This window comes from Cololabis saira, chromosome 12 (assembly GCF_033807715.1).
Source record: "Cololabis saira isolate AMF1-May2022 chromosome 12, fColSai1.1, whole genome shotgun sequence".
NCBI lineage: Eukaryota > Metazoa > Chordata > Actinopteri > Beloniformes > Belonidae > Cololabis > Cololabis saira.
The window spans coordinates 44844998-44866786 of NC_084598.1; the positions used below are offsets into that span (position 1 = coordinate 44844998).

Genomic DNA, 21789 nt, shown 5'->3' on the forward strand with positions numbered 1-21789 from the left:
TTCGTGAATCAAGTTGAAATGTTGGGGGGAAAAATCGAAATGTCGAGAAAAAAGTCGAAATTTCGTGAATAAAGTTGAAATGTCAAGATTAATGTTGAAGTATAATTTCAAGAAAAAAGGTCGAAATTTTGAGAAAAATGTCAAAATTTCATGAATAAAGTTGAAATGTTGGGAAAAAAAAGTCGAAATGTCGAGATTAATGTTGAAGTACAATTTAGAGAAAAAAAGTTGAAAAAGTGGGCGTGGCTTCAGAACACCTCGTTACACTTATTCGTCCATTTTTTTGAATCAACTGGCATCAGTTCCTGCCGATGTGGCCCCGCCCACAACCGGGACGTGGCCCCGCCCACCGGCTGGTGACGTCACAGGTGGGTTGTCCAGTTCTTTCTAGACGGTCCATGTTTGCAGCATAAAGACTTTTACTCCACATGTCGGAGGTTAATTTGATCGTTTATGTACGGAAGAGAATCAGGGCCAGGCAGGAGAAAAATAAAAATAATACTTTAGAGGAGGAAGATTTTTTTTTTTTATTGTGCACTTCGAGTATAAAGTTGAAATGTTGAGAAAAAAGTCAAAATGTCGAGGTTAATGTTGGAATACAATTTCGAGAAAAAAGTCGAAATGTTGAGAAAAAAGTTGAAATGTTGAGAAAAAAGTCGAAATCTTGAGATAAATGTTGAAGTACAATTTCGACAAAAAAGTTTATATGTTGAAAAAAAAGTTTATATGTTGAGAAAAACGGTTTGAACGGTGGATCATCACTGCACCTGAAACTAGTTGTAACTCACCTGTGCTGCATCTGCCCAGTAAACTACTCTCCTGTGATTGGGCCCTAACCGACTCTTTCACACGGGAAAAGAAATACAGGAACTAAAGCGTCACGTGACCACAAAGGGACGTGTTGTCTCCAGGAAATAAATCCTTAAAAAAACCAGATGTTCCAGCAGAACCAGAACCTCCAGCTGGGTCAGAGTTCCTGGCCTGTGCTGCCCCCGTGTGGCTGGAGGAGGAAATGCTGCACCTACTGACCTGGGGCCTCATTTAAAATGGACTGCGTAGGAGTCATACTAAAAGTGCACGTACACTCAAAAGCCGAAAATGCCGGGCGCAAAAAAATATCCGGATCTATAAAACCGCCAATGTTCACTTTATAAATCACAGTCCAACTGGAAGGTTGCGCAGCTGAATCCGCCTCATATCCCGCCCTCTACACGCCCACTTCATACCATAAATGGTATGTTTTTGCATATGAATGAGCCTGCTGAGCATGCGCGGTGGCTTCCTGCAGCCTGTTTGGCTTCAGAATGAATGAGACGTATCGAGCAACCGTGACACTAAATGTTGAGGATGAGGTGGAGGACAGGAAAACTACATTATCTGGTGGTCACAAGACAAGTAGAAAAAGTATATAAATAGTGGATAAAATAAAGCGAGGGAGTAGCAGCACGCCGTTGCTGCGCTAAACGCCGTGAGTTCCCCGGCGCTACAGGGGGGGACATGTCCCCCCGTCTTTTCAAAATCATGTTTTTGTCCCCCCCACTTTTTACAGTTTAAAAACTAACGGTAGGCTCAGCCTGTAATTGCAAATCATCAAGACTCTCGATGCGAAGACGGGACGGGACCCGAGACTATTTCTTTCATTTTAATTTTTTTTAAAACTTTATCCTTATGAACGCAATTGTTATATTGTCCAACTTTCCTTATTTTAATCAGAACACTTTCTTTTTTCCTCTTCAGCGTGGAGTAGTGGGCTCGGGGCGGCCGCCATCCCCCCCGCCCCCCCCGCCACCTGCTCCGTTATCAGCACTATTTTATTATAAGTCTGATATATGTTGTGATATGTGATGACATTAAAAGTATGACATGAATCTGGCTTCATTTCACCACCTCACAGCCTGCGTCGCCAGTTCCCCGTGTCTTAAGTAAATTCCTACGGGAGGGTCGGGGTGACCGTAGGGATCCGCAGATTTTTCTTTTTAGATCCGAGGCTTTGCGTAGATGGCGGCTTCCGCAACTTTCAGGCGCTTTTTCTGCGCAAGCAAGCTTCATAGATGAGGCCCCTGAATCTGGAGGTTAAGGAGTTTTCAGGGGCAACTCCAAGGTCCAAATCTGGTACCAGGTCAGAACCAGAACTGGTACGGTGGAAAAGCCCTAACCGGGCCCAGCAAGGCCTGGATCTGCTCCTCAGGTAGGTCGGCCGTGCCCGTGCACTCCAGGACCTGGTTCCCTGGAAACTGAGATCTACGGTGGCCGAGACCCGCTATTGCTGAAAACTAAAGAAACGCTGCAAATAAAATAAACGCTGCAAATAAAAGAAATGCTGCAAATAAAATAAACGCTGCAAATATAAAGAAACCCCGCTGCAAATAAAAAAGCCACAACGGAAGTGAATTACCGGGGAATATTTTTGCTGATGCACCGGTGTTTTTATGTGAGAGGAGAAGAAGAAGACGAAGAGGACGTAAGTGAAAAGGAAGAAATAAGAAGAGCGAGGAATAAGAAGAACAACGAACGAGAAAATAAGTGAAAAGGTTAGTGTTCAACGTCGCTACGTGTAATTTTTAATGTGAAACACCGGTGCATCAGCAAAAATAGTCCCCGTTAATTCACTTCCGTTGTGGCTTTTTTATTTGCCTCGTTTTTTTATTTTGTTTGCAGCGGCGTCTGTTTCTGTTTGCAGCGTTACTTTTATTTTCAGCTATGGCGGTTCTCGGCCACCGTAGAAATATGATGGGAAAACAAATCCCCAACCATGATTCGCAAAGCACATATCTGTCTCGATTCACTTTACCGTTCAATCAACTGTTTCACTTCCCGTCAGAAAAAGTTTAATTTCTCAACTCATTCTACCACTTGTTGATTATGCAGATATTGTTTATCAAAATACTCCAGATTCCCATCTTAAACCTCTGACTGTGTTATTTAATTCATGATGTAGATTTGTGTTACGTTGTCCTTTCAGAAATTTTTTTAAGTTTGATTTATTGAACTGGTTTTCAACCCAAATCTAGAGTCAGTTTCACCGGCTTCACTTCCTTTTTAAATGTGTTTATTTTCACTGTTTTTCCTCCATATTTAAAAGAACTCATGATTCCATATAACTCTCCATACTCACTCAGACATATGAATTTTCCTTTTTTCTTTGTTCCTAGAATTTCAAAAGAGGTTGGTAAAAGATCATTTTATTTTAAAGCTCCATCAGATTGGAATAATCTTCCTCTCTTTTTGCCTTCTATTACCTCTTTTCATTGTTTTAAGTTGGCATTATATTCTCATCTTAAAACAAATTGCCTATGTTTTTAATTTATTTATGTATTTTTTGTCCTTTTTTCTATTTATTTATTTATTTATTTATTTATTTATTTATTTTCTTCTCTCTGTTATGTTATATTTATCTCATTGTTTCGGTTATTCAATTAGTCTACTTTGTAACTAGACTTATGTGTGTAGGGGTTATGTGTGGGAGGGTTTGTTTTATGTCATGTATGTCTAAACTGTAATGTGATTTACAGGACTGTCTCAGAAATTAGAATATTGTGATTTTCTGTAATGCAATTACAAAAACCAAAAGGTCATACATTCTGGATTCATTACAAATCAACTGAAATATTGCAAGCCTTTTATTATTTTAATATTGCTGATCATGGCTTACAGTTTAAGAAAACTCAAATATCCTATCTCAAAAAATTAGAATATTCTGGGAATCTTAATCTTAAACTGTAAGCCATAATCAGCAATATTAAAATAATAAAAGGCTTGTAATATTTCAGTTGAGTTGTAATGAATCCAGAATGTATGACATTTTAGTTTTTTTAATTGCATTACAGAAAATAAAGAACTTTATCACAATATTCTAATTTTCTGAGACAGTCCTGTATTGTAATGTTGTATGTTTTATGGGACCCCCTTGAAAATGAGATGTTACATCTCAAGGGGCAAATAATAATAAATTCTAAAAAAATTCTAAAAATTCCTCCACCGCCGTTTATCCGGGTTTCTCCCATCTTGGACCGTTCAAGGTTTTTTTCAATCAGAGTTCCAGTTCATCCGCCGGATCTCTGGAAACTACAAGCAAAGAGTAATGTGGACCTGGACACGTCTGTTCACCACAGAACCAGACCGTTAACTAAAGAGCATCACGGCATCGTCCCCATGCTGAAGCACGGCGGAGGGAGCATCAGCATTCCTGACCTGGTTGTTGTATCGAGGAAATTTTAAAGTTAAATAAAGACGCGGGTTCTGGGGGTCACCGAGTTCAAAACAAGTGTTTATCTGCTCTGGAGACGGATCAGAGTTAAAGCAGGAAACCAGTTGGTTGCGGAGGTTCACGTACTTCCTGGAGACGGAAACCCAACAACTGATCACTTCACTGGACAGATTAAAGCAATACTACGCAACGTGTTCACCTGAAAGTGATACTCAATTCATTTGAGTATCAAATGAATTTGATGAATTCATCAAAGCAAGTCTGGACTGATGTTCATCATGTAGTTTATTATGCGTTTCTGTGATCCATAAACCACCGTAAGACCAACGTAAGAGCTGCATAAAATAAAGAAAACAATACATTAACAGTTAACTTAAACTACGTTTACTCACAAACTCAAACTGACAGACAAATAAATATAATTAACTACCTTGTTGCCCTCTCGACTGGAGCTAACTCTCCCCTTTTGTCCTTCCTTTTCCGTTTATTGTCTTTGTATTCTTATCTGTTTTACCGTGAACCGTTTTATTGTTTACATTCCTTTTTCATCAGTCCAGACTTGCTTTGATTTCGACTGGGATGCTACACATCAAATTAATTCATAATAAATTCATTAATAAATAGTACCCGGTTAGCCGCAGTCCCGCTAAATGGAGCTAGCCACTCGCTACTCTTTTACGGCTCGGTTTTTACTCGATGATTAGCGACGACGAGAACCAAGAACTCAGACGGGTGTTGGGGCGTGTTCTACCTGCCGTCGTCCAGGGTTGTTCCTGTCGTTAGCAAAGCCACGACGTTTGTTTACTAGCTGTTGTTTGTCAGTTTGGTTTAAATCATATCTCTCTGGCCAAAACTCAGCAGGTTCAACTGAAAACATTTACATCACAACCCGTCCCCCTCTCCTCCGGTGTACCCCAAGGATCAGTGCTTGGACCCCTTCCTTTTCATCATCCACCTCCTCCCCCTTGGAAGTATTTTCCCTAGAGTTGGTAGTAACGAGTTACATTTACTCCGTTACATTTACTTGAGTAAGTTTTGGGAAATGTTGTACTTTTAGGAGTAGTTTTGAATCACTATACTTCGTACTTTTACTTGAGTAGATTTGTGAAGAAGAAACTGTTACTCTTACTCCGCTACATTAGGCTACGTTGAGCTGTTACTTTTCTTTTATCCTTTTATCCACGTACACGTCAATCTCATGTCATCAATGAGTGATTCTTTGGGAAAAATGTTTGTTTTTGCATGTTTTGTCACATTTACACAGACTCAAACACACACAGAGTTTCTATGAGTTCATGTTTGTTCTAGTTCTGCTGGTTAAAAAAGAAAAGTACAAAGGCACAGGTACAGATACTTGTGCTTAATTTATATTTTTATTCTGTTATTATTTTATTTATTTTATTATTTATCAAAGTACTTGAATTTACTTTAAGCTTATTTTAATTTAAGCTATTTTTTATTAATTTTAATTTATTCTATTATTTTATTGATTTAATTTGCATGAAGATGATTATTTTGTACTTTTGTCTGTTTGAATGGTTGTGTTAAAAAAATAAATCAAACGTTACTCAAAAGTTACTCAGTACTTGAGTAGTTTTTTCACCAAGTACTTTTTTACTTTTACTCAAGTAATTATTTGGATGACTACTTTTTACTTCTACTTGAGTCATATTATTCTGAAGTAACAGTACTTTTACTTGAGTACAATTTTTGGCTACTCTACCAGCTCTGTAACCCGTCCCCCTCTCCTCTGGTGTCCCCCAAGGATCAGTGCTTGGAGCCATCCTTTTCATCATCCACCTCCTCCCCCTTGGCAGTATTTTCCGTAAATATAACATTAATTTTGATTGCTATGCGGATGACACCCAGCTCTACCTGTCCACCAACTGTCAGACTCTATCACCACCTTCAAATCCTGCGTTATAACTCACCTTTTCATACATGCAGACTCACAATAATCCTGGGACTGGAATGACCTCACTATTGCACTTTATTTTTATTTTATGTATTGTACTTTATGTTTTTGATTGATTGCCATGTTTTTTTATTGATTGTTTTTATTGTCCTTTTGTACAGCGACCTTGAGTGTCCTGAAAGGCGCCTATAAATAAAATGTATTATTATTGTTATTATTAGTTAGCATCACAGCTAACAGATGTTAAAGTGTCCACGTGGCTAACAGACGTTTGTGGTTTATGTTGAGTTTTTGTTTCGGGGGCTGTGTGTAGTATTTCTATGTACTGCAATACTTTGATGTACCGCAGTACATAAAACTACTAGCTTCTCGGACCTCCCGGGTCCAAGAAACGTCCTCCAGATGTTCTGGATCACCTCGTATTTGTCAGATCAGACTGTGTTTAATGTCGGCTGGAAGTGAACTGTCAAGACAATCACTCACGACTCGTTGTTTTACATCGTTTTACAGAGTACATTATTATTATTATTACTGATATTATCGAGGTGGAGGCTCCTCCCACATTCCAGCTCCCGCTCCCTCGCAGCGTTACAGTATATGGCTTCTTAAAACATCTTTTTAGCCTTCAACAACATTTTTCCATTTCATACAATCAGTGAACGGAACAGAACCGGTGCAGAACCTGAAGATGAGGATGGAGGTGAGGAAGAAGGGTCTTAGACAAGTAGAGGCAGCTTCCCGTCTCCAAGGCATTCAGTCTTTTCATGGATCATGATTGTCACTGATGTTGGATCAAATTCTTCACGAGAGCCGTTTTGGAGGGTTTCTAACGGCACAGATACAGATGCTGGTCGCTCCTCCAGACTGTTCCACAGGATCCGGAGGAATATTCACGCGTATTTAAATGTTCATGAAACTATATCAAACACATCTGATGCTGCAGAAAAACAAAACAATCAGGCAGAACTCAGAGGAACAATCCCAACTTCAGCCCAGCCAGCAGGTCCTTGATGGCCACATCTGGGTTTAACGGGGCTGCTTGGGTCCAGAAGAGGCTTCGACCATGGAACGCCCCCAATATGGGACCACGACCTCCTGACAAGGACCTGGGTAACCCGGGTAACCCGGGTAACCATGGTAACCCGGGTAACCAGGGTGATCCTGCCCTGGGTCCATGTGGACCATCTCAGGTAGGAAGCACGATGGAGCAAGTCCGGCATCCCGTTCTGCAGCCAACCGTCATCCGATGTTGGGCCCACATGGACCTGCTGGCTGAGAAATGACCACCGATATGAAACGTGATCAATTTGTGCAAAATAATGCAAAAAGGTAAGATGTTGTGTTTTTATTCAAAGAAGAATCTTGACGACCGAAGTGCTGTTTCATGTTTGACTCGGGAGTCTGGGGTAGTCTCTGAGAAGGTCTGAGGGAGTCTCTTGGCGAGTTTCTGGGCGAGTCTCTCGGCAAGTCTCTGTTGGATTCTCTGAGCAGGTCTGGGCAAGTCTCTAGGCGAGTTTTTGAGTAAGTCCCTAGATGAGTCTCTGAGCAAATATCTGGGGGAGTCTCTGGGAAAGTCTCTCGTTAAGTCTCTGGGGAGTCGCTGAGCAAGATGATCTTTGAGCAAGTCTGGGAGAGTCTGGGCAAGTCTCTGAGCAGGTCTGGCCATTCTCTGGGCTTGTCTCTGGGAAGTCTCTCGGCGAGTCTCTGGGGAGTATCTGGGCAAGTCTCTCAAAAGTCTCTAGGCGAGTCTCTGAGCAAATCCCTCGACGAGTCTCTGAGCAAATATATGGGGGAGTCTCTGGGAAAGTCTCTCGGCAAGTCTCTAGGGAGTCGCTTAGCAAATCTTTGAGCAAGTCTGGGAGAGTCTGGGCAAGTCTCTGGGAAGTCTCTTGGCGAGTCTCCGAGCAGCTCTGGGGGAGTCTGGGCAAGTCTCTGGGGGAGTCTCTCGGTGAGTCTCTGAGCAAGTCCCCGGGGGAGTCTCTGGGCAAGTCTCTGAGCAGGTCCCGGGGAGTCTGGGCAAGTCTCTGGGGGAGTCTGTGGGAGTCTCTCTCTGCGAGTCTCTGACCAAGTCTCTGGGGGAGTCTTTGGGGGAGTCTCTCGGCAAGTCTCTGGGGAGTCTCTGGTCAAGTCTCTCAACAAGTCTCTAGGTGACTCTCTGAGCAAATCCCTAGATGAGTCTCTGAGCAAATATCTGGGGGAGTCTCTGGGAAAGTCTCTCGGCAAGTCTCTGGGGAGTCGCTGAGCAAATCTTTGAGCAAGTCTGGGAGATTCTGGGCAAGTCTTTGGGCGGGTCTCTGAGCAAATCTCTGAGCAGGTCTGTGGGGGTCTGGGCAAGTCTTTGGGCTAGTCTCTGGGAAGTCTCTGAGCGAGTCTCTGGGCAGATCTGGGAGTTTCTGATTGTCTGGGGGAGTCTAGGCAAGTCTCTGGGGGCAAGTACCTTTTTGTATACATTTTTCATCTTTCACTAGATTTTGCTCTCTTTACGATAATTTCTACAGTGAATTTGGGTTGTTGACTTTTTATTAACCCGGGCCGCTAGACCTGGCAGCAGACATTGCGTCATCTGAGCCACTTTTGGAACTTGAAGCTCAGTTATGGCTTTGGCAAATGTGGGCCAGACGTGTCCTGACACTGGGTCAAACGTGGGTTTTGGGACGTGGCCCAGATTTTATAAGCTAGTTTTGAAATGTGATGCGTCAAGGCTCAAAAGAAGTGAAGAATTGGGCCGTAGCTGGCGGCTGTGTTTAGGCAGACATACTTGAGTTAATGCTACGAGTCAAAGGCCACCCATAACTGAGCCAGAAGTGCTAGCAGCAGCCCAGATTAGGCCCAAACGGATCTGACTGGGGCAGGACTGCCTCCCTCCGCTGGTGACCGAGTTGATGGGCGATTCACAACCTCATAACGGACCTCTGAAGGTCATCTTCTTCTTTGAACAACAGATGTTTACTATGGGACATTGTGAGGGGTTACAGGTGGGGGGAGGTTGAGCAGCGTTTAACACGCAAAGCTGAATGTCTGCACAAGAAGTGTCCACACATTCGCACAAAAACATCCAAACCCTGACCATAAATGCAACTGCAATCAAAATATCTGCGTAGCGTACAGTACATCTGGATTAACATGTTACATCGGATGTCTAGAAATACAGGTGACTTGCTAGAGTTGCTTTTATTTTGCAGTGACGAACTAACGTTTGCACGGTGGACTCATAACACACACTACCAGATTGACAGTTAAAGACTACACCACAAGAGCTTTAGCAGAAATATACAGCACAGGAGGTGTCGAACTGAGCCGGTGGGTATCTACAGGTGGATCGTGACGCGGCTCCACCGGACCTGATCAACCGAAAAGATTCACTTAGCGTTAGCTCAGAGAGGTTACTTTGAATGCTAGCATTAGGGTACAAGAACCAAACAGAACCCCACTTTTATGCTTTTACAATTTGATTTCATCTGGATTATTAAAAGAAATCTTTGGACAGAGCCAAGCTAGTTAAGATAATCACAAGCTAATGGTGGGTAGTTAGCAAACAAGTACAAGAGAGGTGCTAAACATCTCAAGCTAATTCTTTGTAAGTATTTCTACTGTTGAACTATTCTCTTTATGGTCGAGTAAGACCACGACAGGGTGAAAGATGTGGGCTGTAACACTCAAAACCCAACATGGAGACTGTTGGGTTGGAGGTTTAATCCCAACGCTCTCGGGGTAGAAACACAACCAGCAGTCGTTTCGGTCGGACCTCCAGGCTACGACTTTAGAGTCATGACATGACTGCTCTTTCAAATGTTTTTTACACCTTAATTAATCATGCACCTCCTAAGATGACAGGTGGAGGACCTGAAAATTGGGCAAATGACAGTTTATATCAATTTTGAACATGTGAAAGTCTGAATACAGGACTTTTTAAGCAACTGAAAAAGTTTATGACGATTATATTGCCAATGCCAATGCATTTTTCTGAATGTTTTACTGGCTACCAACCAATGCTGTGGCTGTGGTACGTCAGTGCCATAACCAACCTACTGAAGGACAAAGGAGGGTTTTCCCCCAATTAAAACATCCGATTCATTTGAAGGAGGTTTGATTGTTTTTTTTCTGGCAGTCTCTCGTTCCTACTATTGACCGAGAAAAAGACTGAACAAGAGTAGATATTGGGCAATGTTGTAAAGGTGACTCAACCTCCACACCCGGTAGGTGTTGAGGCAGTCTCACACGTCTGGCTGTGTTTCTACCCTTAAAACATACCTGAGTTCTGTGTCTATAACGTTCTCCTTGACAGCAGATAAGTTCCACATCTAGAAGACGTCAGAGAAACAGTGAAAAGTGTCTGCAGTCGTGAGTTGGAGCAAGTTTTCCCTTCGTCGTCTCACTTGCCGTGACTTGGTTATACATGCACACGCTCCTGTACATACATACGCCGTATTTATGTACGCATTCACCGACTTCGTGATTATTAGAACACGGCACAAGTTGATGGTTGACACGTCTAATGGACATTTTCCCTGCATTTCAGAACAATTCAAAACGGCCACCTTTCAAACATTCAAGCATTGAATCATTCATTTCGAGTAGCTCATTCAGTTTGCGCAAGCCAGTGGACCAATCCTTTTGGTAGCAACAGCGAAGAGCATTTGGTGAGAAACGATGAAGAGCGGGACCAAACGGAGCATCAGATGGCCAGTCAAATGTCTTCATCCTAATATTCCCATAAGAGAGAGAGGACTGGGAGTTTCTCCTCCACCCTTCCTCCCATCTCCCGTCAAACCAAGACTTGTGGACCTCGGAGGTTCCGACCTCCTTAGATCTGAGATGCCCCCAGGTCTCCCCCGCCCGCGGGGTAGTGCCTCAACCCTCCGCCCCGGCGCAGGGAGTGCAGCGCTACAGTGCAGCAGCCTCTTAGCAGGGAGCCTATGTGGTAGATGGGCTGCCCGCCGCGGACCGGCCCGCGGCACAGCCACGCCACCGTCGGCACCACGGGGATGGCCACCGCCAGCAGATCCACCAGGAAGTGACGACTCCAGTAGCTCTTCTCAATTTTCCCAGAGTCTTCATTATCCTCTACGGCATTGCCCCCGGTAGCTCCTCCTTCTTTTGGGTCCTCGTCATCCTCGTCGAGCACTTCCACCACCGTGACGCCAGCTATTTCCTCGTGGGAAGCAGATCTCCTCGGTTGGGAGGTGCGAGGCTGCTCCTCAGACAATGGTAATCCAGTGCAACAAGGACTTGGTTCAGCAATCTCTGGCTGGCTTGATCCATCCGATGGATCGACATCCACCTGCTTCTCATCCGGTCTCAGGTTCTCAAACGCCGTCCCAAGCTGCCAGCTCTCTCCACAGCAGCCTCCGGAGCTAACTAGCTTGGGCTCCCCTGCTGATATTGCTTCGTTATGTGCTACACCTTCCCAAGGACTCTCCGCCTCCATCCCCTCCACCTGCTGCCTTTCTCCTGCATGTTCGCTTGGACTGATTTCCATGTCCTCCTCCTCTGCTACTGTATCTTCCTTCTCTCCTTTTTCCCTCTCCTGTTTTTCCTCTTCCCAATCTCCGTCCTTCCCCCCAAAAGGACGCCTCTCCACGGAGAATGCGACGGTGGCGGACCGGGGTAAAGGAGGTACCGGCGGCGTTTTGGACACCGGGATCGGTTCCGTGGCCGTACTCATCACCGTCGCCGTGGTCACGGACGTGGTGGTGGTGATGGAGTCCAGATCCTCCTCCCCTTCGTCGGACATCCAGGTGGAGGTGGGGCTGCAGCCCTGGGAACGGAAGGTGCGCTGTTCCGCGATGGTGTCCAGGTCGGAGGGGCAGCCGGCCGTGGCTGGGATGGGACAGCTCTCCGTCTGGATCCCCGTCTCCCGCAGGGGGTGCAGGTACAGGTGGTGGTGTGACAGGCAGGGGTGGCTCACGCAACTCACCCCGCCCAGGCCGCAGTGGAAGGGCGACAGGCGCTCGCCCGTGCACAGCTTCTCGTAGGTGGCCGAGTGCGGCATGGAGTAGGGCAATGAGTGGGACATGTTGTGAGGGAAGGAATGGGGCAAAGTGTGGGAGAAGCTGTGGGGCAGGGAGTTGGGGACGGACTGGGGGGCAGAAATGGGGGCAGAAAGTGGGGCAGAATGGGGCAACGAGTGCGAGAAGGTTTGTTGGTAGGAGTTGAGTAAAGAAGCCGTTTCCTCGGAGAGGAAGGCAGCCTCCAGCAGCAGGTCGGCCCGACTGGGGATGTTGTTTTCCCCGCAGCAGACGAAGCCGCTATCCTGGGTGCCGTCCCCCGACAGGCTGGGGAAGTCGGCCCCGTTACCATTCCGGTCTGCCAGGGCCTGATCGCTCAGCTTGGTGTAGGTGGAGCTCCGGGTCAGCGAACGAGCCGGGGAGCCGTCGCAAGAGCAAGAACCCCTTCCTCCGACGGTGAGTTTGGAAACCCCGCCGGGACTCTCCCCCGAAACGGATGCCGGTGCCGAACCCCCGACGCGGGTCCTGCAGCCCGGTATGCCCTCCTTCTCCTTGGCTATGCTAGCCTGGGCCAACTCCATGTTGAGCAGAAGGTTCTCCAGCTTGTGGTTCTGGGCGTTGATGTCCTGGAAGTACTTCTGGACCCCGGCGTCCCCGGTGAGGCCGCCGGCGTCGCTGAGCCGGGTGCGGACGGTGTCCACGGCCTGTTTGAGCTGCTGGATCTCCTGCCGGGCCTCCTTCAGGGCCAGCTGGGCCTCCACCCGGTGGCACTCCTCCTCCACCCAGTCCTCCTGCATCCGGTACAGCTGGCCGCGCAGCTCGTCGATCTCCGTGTCTCTGGGATGGCGAGAAAAAGTGAGAAGATGGAGAAATGGTAAGGAGGAATAGTAGCAGGCAAGGCAAGTTTATTTATACAGCACAATTCAACCCAAGGTAATTTAAACTGCTTTACATCAACATTAAAAGCAGCGAGACACAATTAAACAGTAAATAACAAATAAAATGAAATAAAATAATAAGAAAAGAGGTAAAATAATAAAAAGCACAAGTTGTTAAAAAGTAAGGGCAGTAGAATACAGCAAGTACACATCTCTACGGAAGCGTATTAGGGCCATGGAGGAGAAAAAATATTTGAGAGGGGAAGATTTTTCGAGAAAAAAGTTGAAATGTCGAGAAAAAAGTTGAAATGTCGAGAAAAAAGTCGAAATGTCGAGAATAATGTTGAAATACAATTTCGTGAAAAAAGTCGAAATGTCGAGAATAATGTTGAAATACAATTTAGAGAATAAATAAAAAGAGAATAAATTATTCACGGAATCTTGACTTTTTTCTCGACACTTCGACTTTTTTCTCGACATTTCAACTTTTTTCTCGAATATTGTGATTTTCTGTAATGCAATTAAAAAAACAAAAATGTCATACATTCAGGATTCATTACAAATCAACTGAAATATTGCAAGCCTTTTATTATTTTAATATTGCTGATTATGGTTTACAGTTTATGATTAAGATTCCCAGAATATTGTAATTGTTTGAGATAGGATATTTGAGTTTTCCTAAGCTGTAAACCATGATCAGCAATATTAAAATAATATTGAATGTATGACATTTTTGTTTTTGTAATTGCATTACAGAAAATCACAATATTCTAATTTTCTGAGACAGTCCTGTAATTATTCTGTTCTGGAGTTATTCTTGTGTCCACCAAAACATTCCTTTTTTTGCCATAAACAAAAAAATACCAAAAGTTGTAATGATGGAAAAAAAATCGATCTTTAGACATACGAATCGATTTTTAGGAATTAATATGAGAATCGGAGAATGGATTTGTTCCAACACAGGCCTGGCGTCTCACCTGTCCTGCAGGGTGTTGATGGTTTCCTTCAGCTTGGCTCTCAGGTGCCGGATACAAACCTCCTTCTGCTGCAGCGGCGTCAGATACTGCTCTGGTGGGGGCGGGCGGATACCGTGGTTGTCGGTGCATGATGTGTATTTCTGACGCCTGGGACACAAACGGAAGAGAGTGAGGCTTTCCTGAGTCGTTCTAAATCTTCTGGGGAGATTCTCTGACATCCTGCAGTGCTGGGAACAGTCTGGAACCAGGTTTCAAGTTCTGCTTGGGATGAAAATGCATGAATTGAAAAAGTCAGGATAACTTAGTAAATGCATGTGAAGTGTGTAACATCAAACAATTCAAGGGATTTGGGTGCAAACAGGACGAGGGAAAAGTCTGAGCTGGACAACCGGGATCTCCATTATTGGAATGAATAAATAAATAATGAATAAATTCTGGAATGATGCCAACATAAATTAAAAAAAAAAGTCATTATCTTTTGGTTTTTAAGAAAATAGTTTGTAAAGCTATTTTAGAAGCTTATAAGTGCAATTGACTATTTGTTAATGTTTCTTTGCTTTTATGTTGTTTCTTTGCCTTTTGTTGTGTGATCGCCGTCGTGGCGCTCGAAACCCGGAGACTGTTGGGGGGGGGGGGCTGATAAGAGGGAGGAGCCGAGGAAGGCGTTGAATTGAGGTAATTGTGTGTGCTTATCAGTAAGTGTCTGTCTGGGAAGCGATGAGTCCGTCCGTGAACCTCTGCCCAGAGCTGCTCTCAGCCAAATGTCCTTGATGTTATCAGGCGGCTCGGTACAGTTCTGAGAGGGATCCGCAGGTGTTCGTGTGAGAGGGGAGGGCTAGTGAGGGCAGATTTACCTTGTTTACATTCCACCAGGGAGATTGTGACCGGAGCGGCCTGCCACAACCGCTCTGTCCAGGGCAGATTATAGAATCAACAATTATATTGAAAACAGGCAGCCTCAGTAATTATCCGTCTGCCTTCAGTCTCTGGTTCATCAATGGCGACTCCAATCAGACGAATTTGTGATCAATTCCCGCCAAGCCGAGTTTCCAACTTCTCCAGGGTGTTATCAATCTTGCCAATGAGCTCAAACACCGCCGCCAGCCTGCGATTCTGTTCGAGAATCACATCCAGCTTACGGCTTTGCTCCCCCAACGTTAGAGTCTGAGTGTTGATCGCCTTGCTTGACCCTTCAGCCACGTCCGGCAGCTCTGAAAGAGACAAAACAGCTGTCGACGTCTTACGCGTTTGTCGATACACCAGGAAACCCCCTCCTCCTATCAGGAGGATGATCAGGAGAAATCCTGCTATCATAAATCCAATTATGAAGGCGTCTTCAACATCCTCGACAGACAGAATTTTGAGACACAACGGTTTCCAGTATTTGTAGGAATCCATTGTATGTATAAAATATGTCCCATCGGGGCAGGAGGGCTCCCTTACCCCCTGTCTTCTGGTTGCAAAAATTTGGTCAATGGTGCTGAGAGACCAGTTAATCAATTCCATGATTGTAGAGTTTCGGAGGATGTGAAAAGGAGAGACTCTGAAGACGAGACAGGACAAAAGCAGTAGCAGGGCAGATAGATAAGGGAGAGAGCAGAAAAAGCGTCCACCTTCGTCGAGAGCCGGAAGAAGGTCATTCTTTGGTAATTTCCTCGCTCATCAATAGCTGGGGTAACCACATGGACACGTGTCACCATGCAAACCTTTGTCCAGCACTACAGTACAGAGCTACATTCACAAATGACACCTAAAACGGTGAAGCCGCGAGAATTTAAAGGATGAAATTCTTCGTTTTGTTGTTTTGTTTTCTTAAACTTCTCATGAAGTGTTGTTTTTTTTTTTTACATGTACAAAAATAAAATAAATCAAATCAAAAACAGAGGCCCCATGTGACCCCCACCCGTAGGTGGCGGCGTGGGCGTCTTACCCTTTGGTGGGACTGCAGTCGCTGCCTTTACAGGAGCCGGAGTTGCTGCTGCTGATGGAGGTGTTTCCATAGGGATCTCTGTTACTGGGGGCCGCCGGCGTCCGCCTGGTCCAGGGGGAGAGGACACGGTTATAAAGATGGATAAGAGACGGACATGAGGGCGGTACGCCGACCTCTAAAGACACAGTAGCAGGAAACCGCCAGCCCCTCAGACTTAGGAAGTGTTCTGCATTCATACGCCGCCCGACGTGATCTGGCCTTTATCCTCTTTACGATAACAGACGTCTGATGTCTGAGCATCTGTTACCTCTTTTCCACCAAACTGCTGAGTTTGGAACCGGGATTTTCTGTTTCCACTGACAAAGAACTGGCTCCGGTCCAGAAGAACCAGTTCCAAGTAGCAGCAACTCTTTGCTGGACTAAAGGCAAGAACTTTCACACATTTGAAGGTCTTTCATTAATCTTTTAACATTTAAACCACACCTCCAAACAAAATCCATAGATGTATTGTGAATGAATGCAGAAAACCGTTAAATACAAAGGGGTTCACACACTTTTTCCTGCTTCTGTGTTCTACACGGCTTGACGACGGTCTGAAACATGGACGTGCTGCTCTGAGCGCCGGAAATGAAACTAGAGAAACCAGTTCAGCATCAAGTCAAACGGAGGGGTCACAACAGCAAGGAGCATGCTGGGAAACAGCAAGGAGCATGCTGGGAAACAGCAAGGAGCATGCTGGGAAACAGGCAAACGGTGAGGACGGAGGTGGAGAGTTGGGTTAGATCAGTGGTCGGCAACCCGCGGCTCTAGAGACGCATGCGGCTCTTTAGCACCGCCCTAGTGGCTCCCTGGAGCTTTTTCAAAAATGTTTGACCTTTTCTTTCCTTTTTTTCTTCTTTTTTTCTTTCTTTTTTTCTTTCTTTTCTTTTATTTATTTATTCTTTTTTTTTTCCTTTTTTTCTCTTTTTTCCTTCCTTTTTCCTTTCCTTTTTAATCTCGACATTTCAACTTGTTTCTCTAAATTTGGACTTTTTTCTCGACATTTCGACTTTTTTCTCGAGATTTCGATTTTTTTCTCAAGACTTCGACTTTTTTCTCAAGATTGTACTTTAACATTAATCTTGATATTTAGACTTTTTTCTCGAGATTTCGATTTTTTTCTCAAGATTTCGACTTTTTTCTCGACATTTTGACTTTTTTCTCAAGATTGTACTTTAAAATGAATCTTGATATTTCTACTTTTTTCTCGACATTTCGACTTTTTTCTCGAGATTTCGATTTTTTTCTCAAGATTTCGACTTTTTTCTCGACATTTCGACTTTTTTCTCAAAATTTCAACTTTTTTCTCGACATTTCGACTTTTTTTCTCGAAGTGCATAATGAAAAAAAAAAAATCTTCCCCCAGTTCTAACTAATATAGAAACATGCAGCATATGTTGTCTTCATTCTAAGGCTGATACAAGACTTTTTTGCGGTTCCAGACATATTTGTTTTTTGTGTTTTTGGTCCAATATGGCTCTAAAACATTTTGGGTTGCCGAGCCCTGGTTTAGACTGAACATGATGGGGGGGGTTCATGCTTCAGAGGACAGACTGATGGACGGGGAGGAGGAGGACGGACCGGGAGCGAGGGGTGGAGGGCAGGCTGGCGGCCCGGCTGTGGCGGTCCGGGGACTTGGTGACGGCCGGTCCTTTGGTCGGGGACCGGGTGGATGCGTAGCCTTTAGTGGGACGCATGGAGACCATGTAGCCCGTCTCCATGGGGACGTAGTCTAGCTCTATGAACCTGCAGTAGTCGAACCTGACCGGGGGCAGAGACAGAGAGGGCGTTACATCACAGAGGACACTGGTCTGAACCACGCCGGGGTGGAAGCATGCACACGGCACTGACGTGAGATCAAGCTGTCAGGCTGTTAGCTTGTCCTTTCAGGCGGTGCACACGTCAAATATCAACAAGCACTCGGGAGCTGAAGTGGCTTCCTAGAAAGCTCTGGATCGATGGCTGAGGCGCCTCACGGTGGCGTCCCGCGAGGATCGCTAACAGGAAACACTCGTGGCTACAACTCCTTCACCGGTGAGAACAAACAGCATCCTGAAACTACTCCCCTGGGAGAACCAGGTGATCAAAAACAACAACGCTTCTCCATAAAAGCCTCATAAAGGATCAGGAGACACCAATCAAGTTCCTCGCCAACACTCTTATGTCAGGCCCAACTAAAGCCGAGGACACACCAACCCGACGTCGCCCGCTGTGTCGCCTCGCGTCGCCTGTGTCGGGCTGGGTCGGGCTCAAAAAGAAGCACTTGGACACACCGCAAAGACGACACCCAATGGCCAACTAGCACGTACGTTCTGTGCATGCGTGAGAGGTAATTCCCCTCCATACCAGCAGGCAGCGCTAGTCTGTATTCACTCAAAAACAAGGGAAAAACCGGAAGCTCTGGGAAGCCGTAAACAAAACAAATAGCTTCATATCCACACCACATTTCCACACCACTCTCGCTACCACAATGCGTAATAAGATTAAAGAATTGGCACTGGCGTTGTCAGCCCTCGGCCTTCAGGTTGTGGAAGAAGAAAAGAGGAGGCGGAGGCGAAAAATAAGAAGAAACCGCACTACATGGGTGAAATAATGCATACAACAGCGACAGGCTCAAGGAGCTGCACTGATTCGCTACCTGAACAGCCAATCACAGAGTGAGCTGTTTGACCGACGGCCGACGCCGATTCGACATGTCGAATCGGCTGAAAAGCTGCCGACGGGCGGCCGACCTGTGGCCACGTGCAGGACACACTGGGGAAACTAGCACGACAGACGCACCGACGCTCACCGACGGCCGACAGTCGACAGTCGACAGTCGGCTTGGTGTGTCATGGCCTTTAGATAAACTGGTCCCAGTATGGGATCGTCCACCGGTTCCAGGTCAATGGTCCACTTGGTATGGGTTCTCTTATGTGGTCGTCCCAGATGGGACCCAGACGAGACAAATTAATATCCATGTAGCATTGGAAGAAGTTCACACAGAGCTGACGTGGCACCGGTGGACATTTCCAAGTAGGGTAAATATTTTAAGGAGAGAAAATCGACATTTGTGTGTGCGTAGTACTCGATTTGTGCGTATTATTAGATTTGTGCGTAACTTGCTCGAAGTTACGGACAAAACGATAATTATGAATTCAAATTCAATTCAAAAAGCTTCCTACACACACAAATCCTTAAATACAGGACGTCTTCCACACCTGTGGTACCTTGTGCAACCTCAGGCTCATGTTGAGGAAGACCTAAGCCTTAATGCCTTACAGGGTTAAACTCCTGCGACTTCTTCACCTCTACTCCTAGCATCCTCACCATTCTCCCTTTCATTTCCACATTTTCTGTCCTGCCATAACTGTCCTTAATTCCTCTTCTCTCTTAATCGTATCTCCACTTCTACAGATTCTCTCCACCTGCTCTTTGCTCTTGCTACAGAGCCCAGTGTCATCTGCAAACGCCATGATCCATGTAGACCGATCTGATCAATCAGAGCCGGGCTTAGGTGCAGTCCCACTTCCACCTGAAACCCCCCTGCTACTACTTTAATCAAACCACCATGTGATAATAGTTCCACCTTTAGCAGTGACCCACGAGGACCGACTGGACACCTCTGTCCTAAAGAAAACCGATTTTAGCTGGGAGGGAATATGTCAAAAATCATAAAGATTGTGCAATTGGTGACAAGTTTTTGATATTTGGCATGGTGTTAGTTATGGACATAAGGTTTTCAAAAACCACCGCAAACAAATAGTGACACCCCCTAGTGGCCGGTTTGCAGAAAATTCAAAATGGCTGCCGCCGAAAAGACCAAAGGTCATATCTCAGCTTCTCTTAGTCCTAGATTGTTGTATATTGTCACTTTCTCTACTTTTTTGGTGCTAGGAATTCAATTCTGAGATAAATTTCCTATTTCAAGGTCATGTTGAAGGTCAAATTTAATTTTCAAGGTCATTTATTGCCCAAAAAACTCCATATCTCTAGAATTAAGTCACAGAGAAAGATTATAGAGGCTCTAGACCCATATTTTCACCCCCAAGGAATGCAGTTTTCTGTTTATTGGACAGGTCACTATCACTGTAGTGTCAATAATCTGATTGGGTGAGAACAGTGGCTTCATTCAGGCTTAAGAACATAAACTCAGAACTAAGTCACAGTGAAAGAATAGGATTTTATTAAAATAACACACAAAAAACATCAGCTGTGCATATTTAAACTCACTTAACACCAACAATGCCGCCTCTATTGCCTCGCTTATTGATTCAGTTTGAATTTTCTGCAAACCGGCCACTAGGGGGCCGTCCCAATTTGTTTGCGGTGGTTTTTGAAAACCTTATGTCCATAACTAACACCATGCCAAATATCAAAAACTAGTCACCAAGTGCACGATTTTCATGAATTCCCTCCCAGCTGAGAATCCCAGTAAAGGTTTTCCGCGGCAGCCAGGAAAAAGGAAGATCCGTGATGGGCAACTTCTGTCAAGACTTTCCTAGCTTACAGTAAATACTGGCATCTTCTATAGAAGAGTGATTGACATTTATTCAATGTGAGACATTTAACGGGACATGATTGTTGCTCAATCACTGGCCGGGGAAAAGCAGGGCCAATCAAAGCAGCTGTGAGGGAGGATGCACACAGGACACGATAACTACACGCCGGAGCAGAGCATTTAAAACACCCTTATGTCTTTGTACTTCATTTTTCTTTTCCTTTGTATTCAAAACTCCAGCGTGATGGGGATTTTAGGCCCCTGTGAATGATCCCTACGAGGCAGTAATCCATTCCAGGATAGATTGGTTAATCTATTCACATTTGTTGCACTAAAGTATTTCCGATACCGATTTGAAAATCTTTAGTAACACTGCTGAAAATAAGGTTATCACTATCGGTACAAGATAGTGAGGGGGTGAAGGAATACTCAGAAACCAGAGTAATGACGGACGCAGCCAAGGACTCATTGTCCTGGACGTCCAGCTCTGTCAAAGATCAACCTAGCTAGCTAACATACAGTCTGATGGTGTTATTCACCAAGTCAATTTTCTTTTTTTAAAGATTCCATAAATTCAATGTATTGATCTGTTTAACTAAAGCCTGAAGAAAACCAGACTAAGCCGGACTAAAGTCTGACGAAAGCCTGACTAAGCCGGACTAAAGTCTGATGAAAGCCGGACTAAACTGAGCTACGCCAGACTAAACCGGACTAAAGCCTGACTAAAGCCTGACTAAAGCTTGACTAAAGCCTGACTAAAGCCTGACTAAAGCCTGACTAAAGCTTGACTAAAGCCTGACTAAAGCCGGACTAAAGCCTGACTAAAGCCTGACTAAAGCCGGACTAAAGCTTGACTAAAGCCTGACTAAAGCTTGGCTAAAGCCTGACTAAGCCGGACTAAACTGAGCTACGCCAGACTAAGCCGGACAAAAGTCTGACGAATCCCCTGATGAAAATCTGACGAAAGCCTGACTAAAGCCTGAGTAAAGCCTGACTAGTGCTGGACTAAAGTCTGACTAAACCGGACTAAAGCCTGACTAAAGCCTGACTAGTGCTTGACTAAAGCTGGACTAAAGTCTGACTAAACCGGACTAAAGCCTGACTAAAGCCTGACTAAAGCTTGACTAAAGCCTGACTGAGCCGGACTAAAGCTTGACTAATGCCAGACTCATGCTTGACTAAAGCTGGACTAAAGCTTGACTAAAGCTTGACTAAGCCGGACAAAAGTCTGACGAATCCCCTGATGAAAATCTGACGAAAGCCTGACTAGTGCTTGACTAAAGCTGGACTAAAGTCTGACTAATGCTTGACTAAACCCGGACTAAGTCTGACTAAAGCCTGACTAAACCCGGACTAAGTCTGACTAATGCTTGACTAAACCCGGACTAAGTCTGACTAATGCCTGACTAAATCAT

At 44.9% G+C, this 21789-nt stretch overlaps 1 protein-coding gene across 3 annotated transcripts in view; it reads right to left on the bottom strand.

The window, feature by feature from the left end:
• Window positions 1-6626: 6626 nt before the first annotated feature.
• Window positions 6627-21789, bottom strand: part of snphb (syntaphilin b) — a 42471-nt gene continuing 27308 nt past the window's right edge. For 2 of the 3 annotated variants that reach the window (XM_061736867.1, XM_061736868.1), the window contains 4 exons: window positions 17476-17655; window positions 15856-15960; window positions 13926-14072; window positions 6627-12907 (listed from right to left, as the gene is read on the bottom strand). In XM_061736867.1, the coding sequence (XP_061592851.1) occupies window positions 10927-12907; window positions 13926-14072; window positions 15856-15960; window positions 17476-17655 (2413 nt within the window). In that variant the 3' untranslated portion in view covers window positions 6627-10926. The remainder of the gene's footprint in view (window positions 12908-13925; window positions 14073-15855; window positions 15961-17475; window positions 17656-21789) is intronic. The other variant, XM_061736869.1, reaches the window with a different exon arrangement.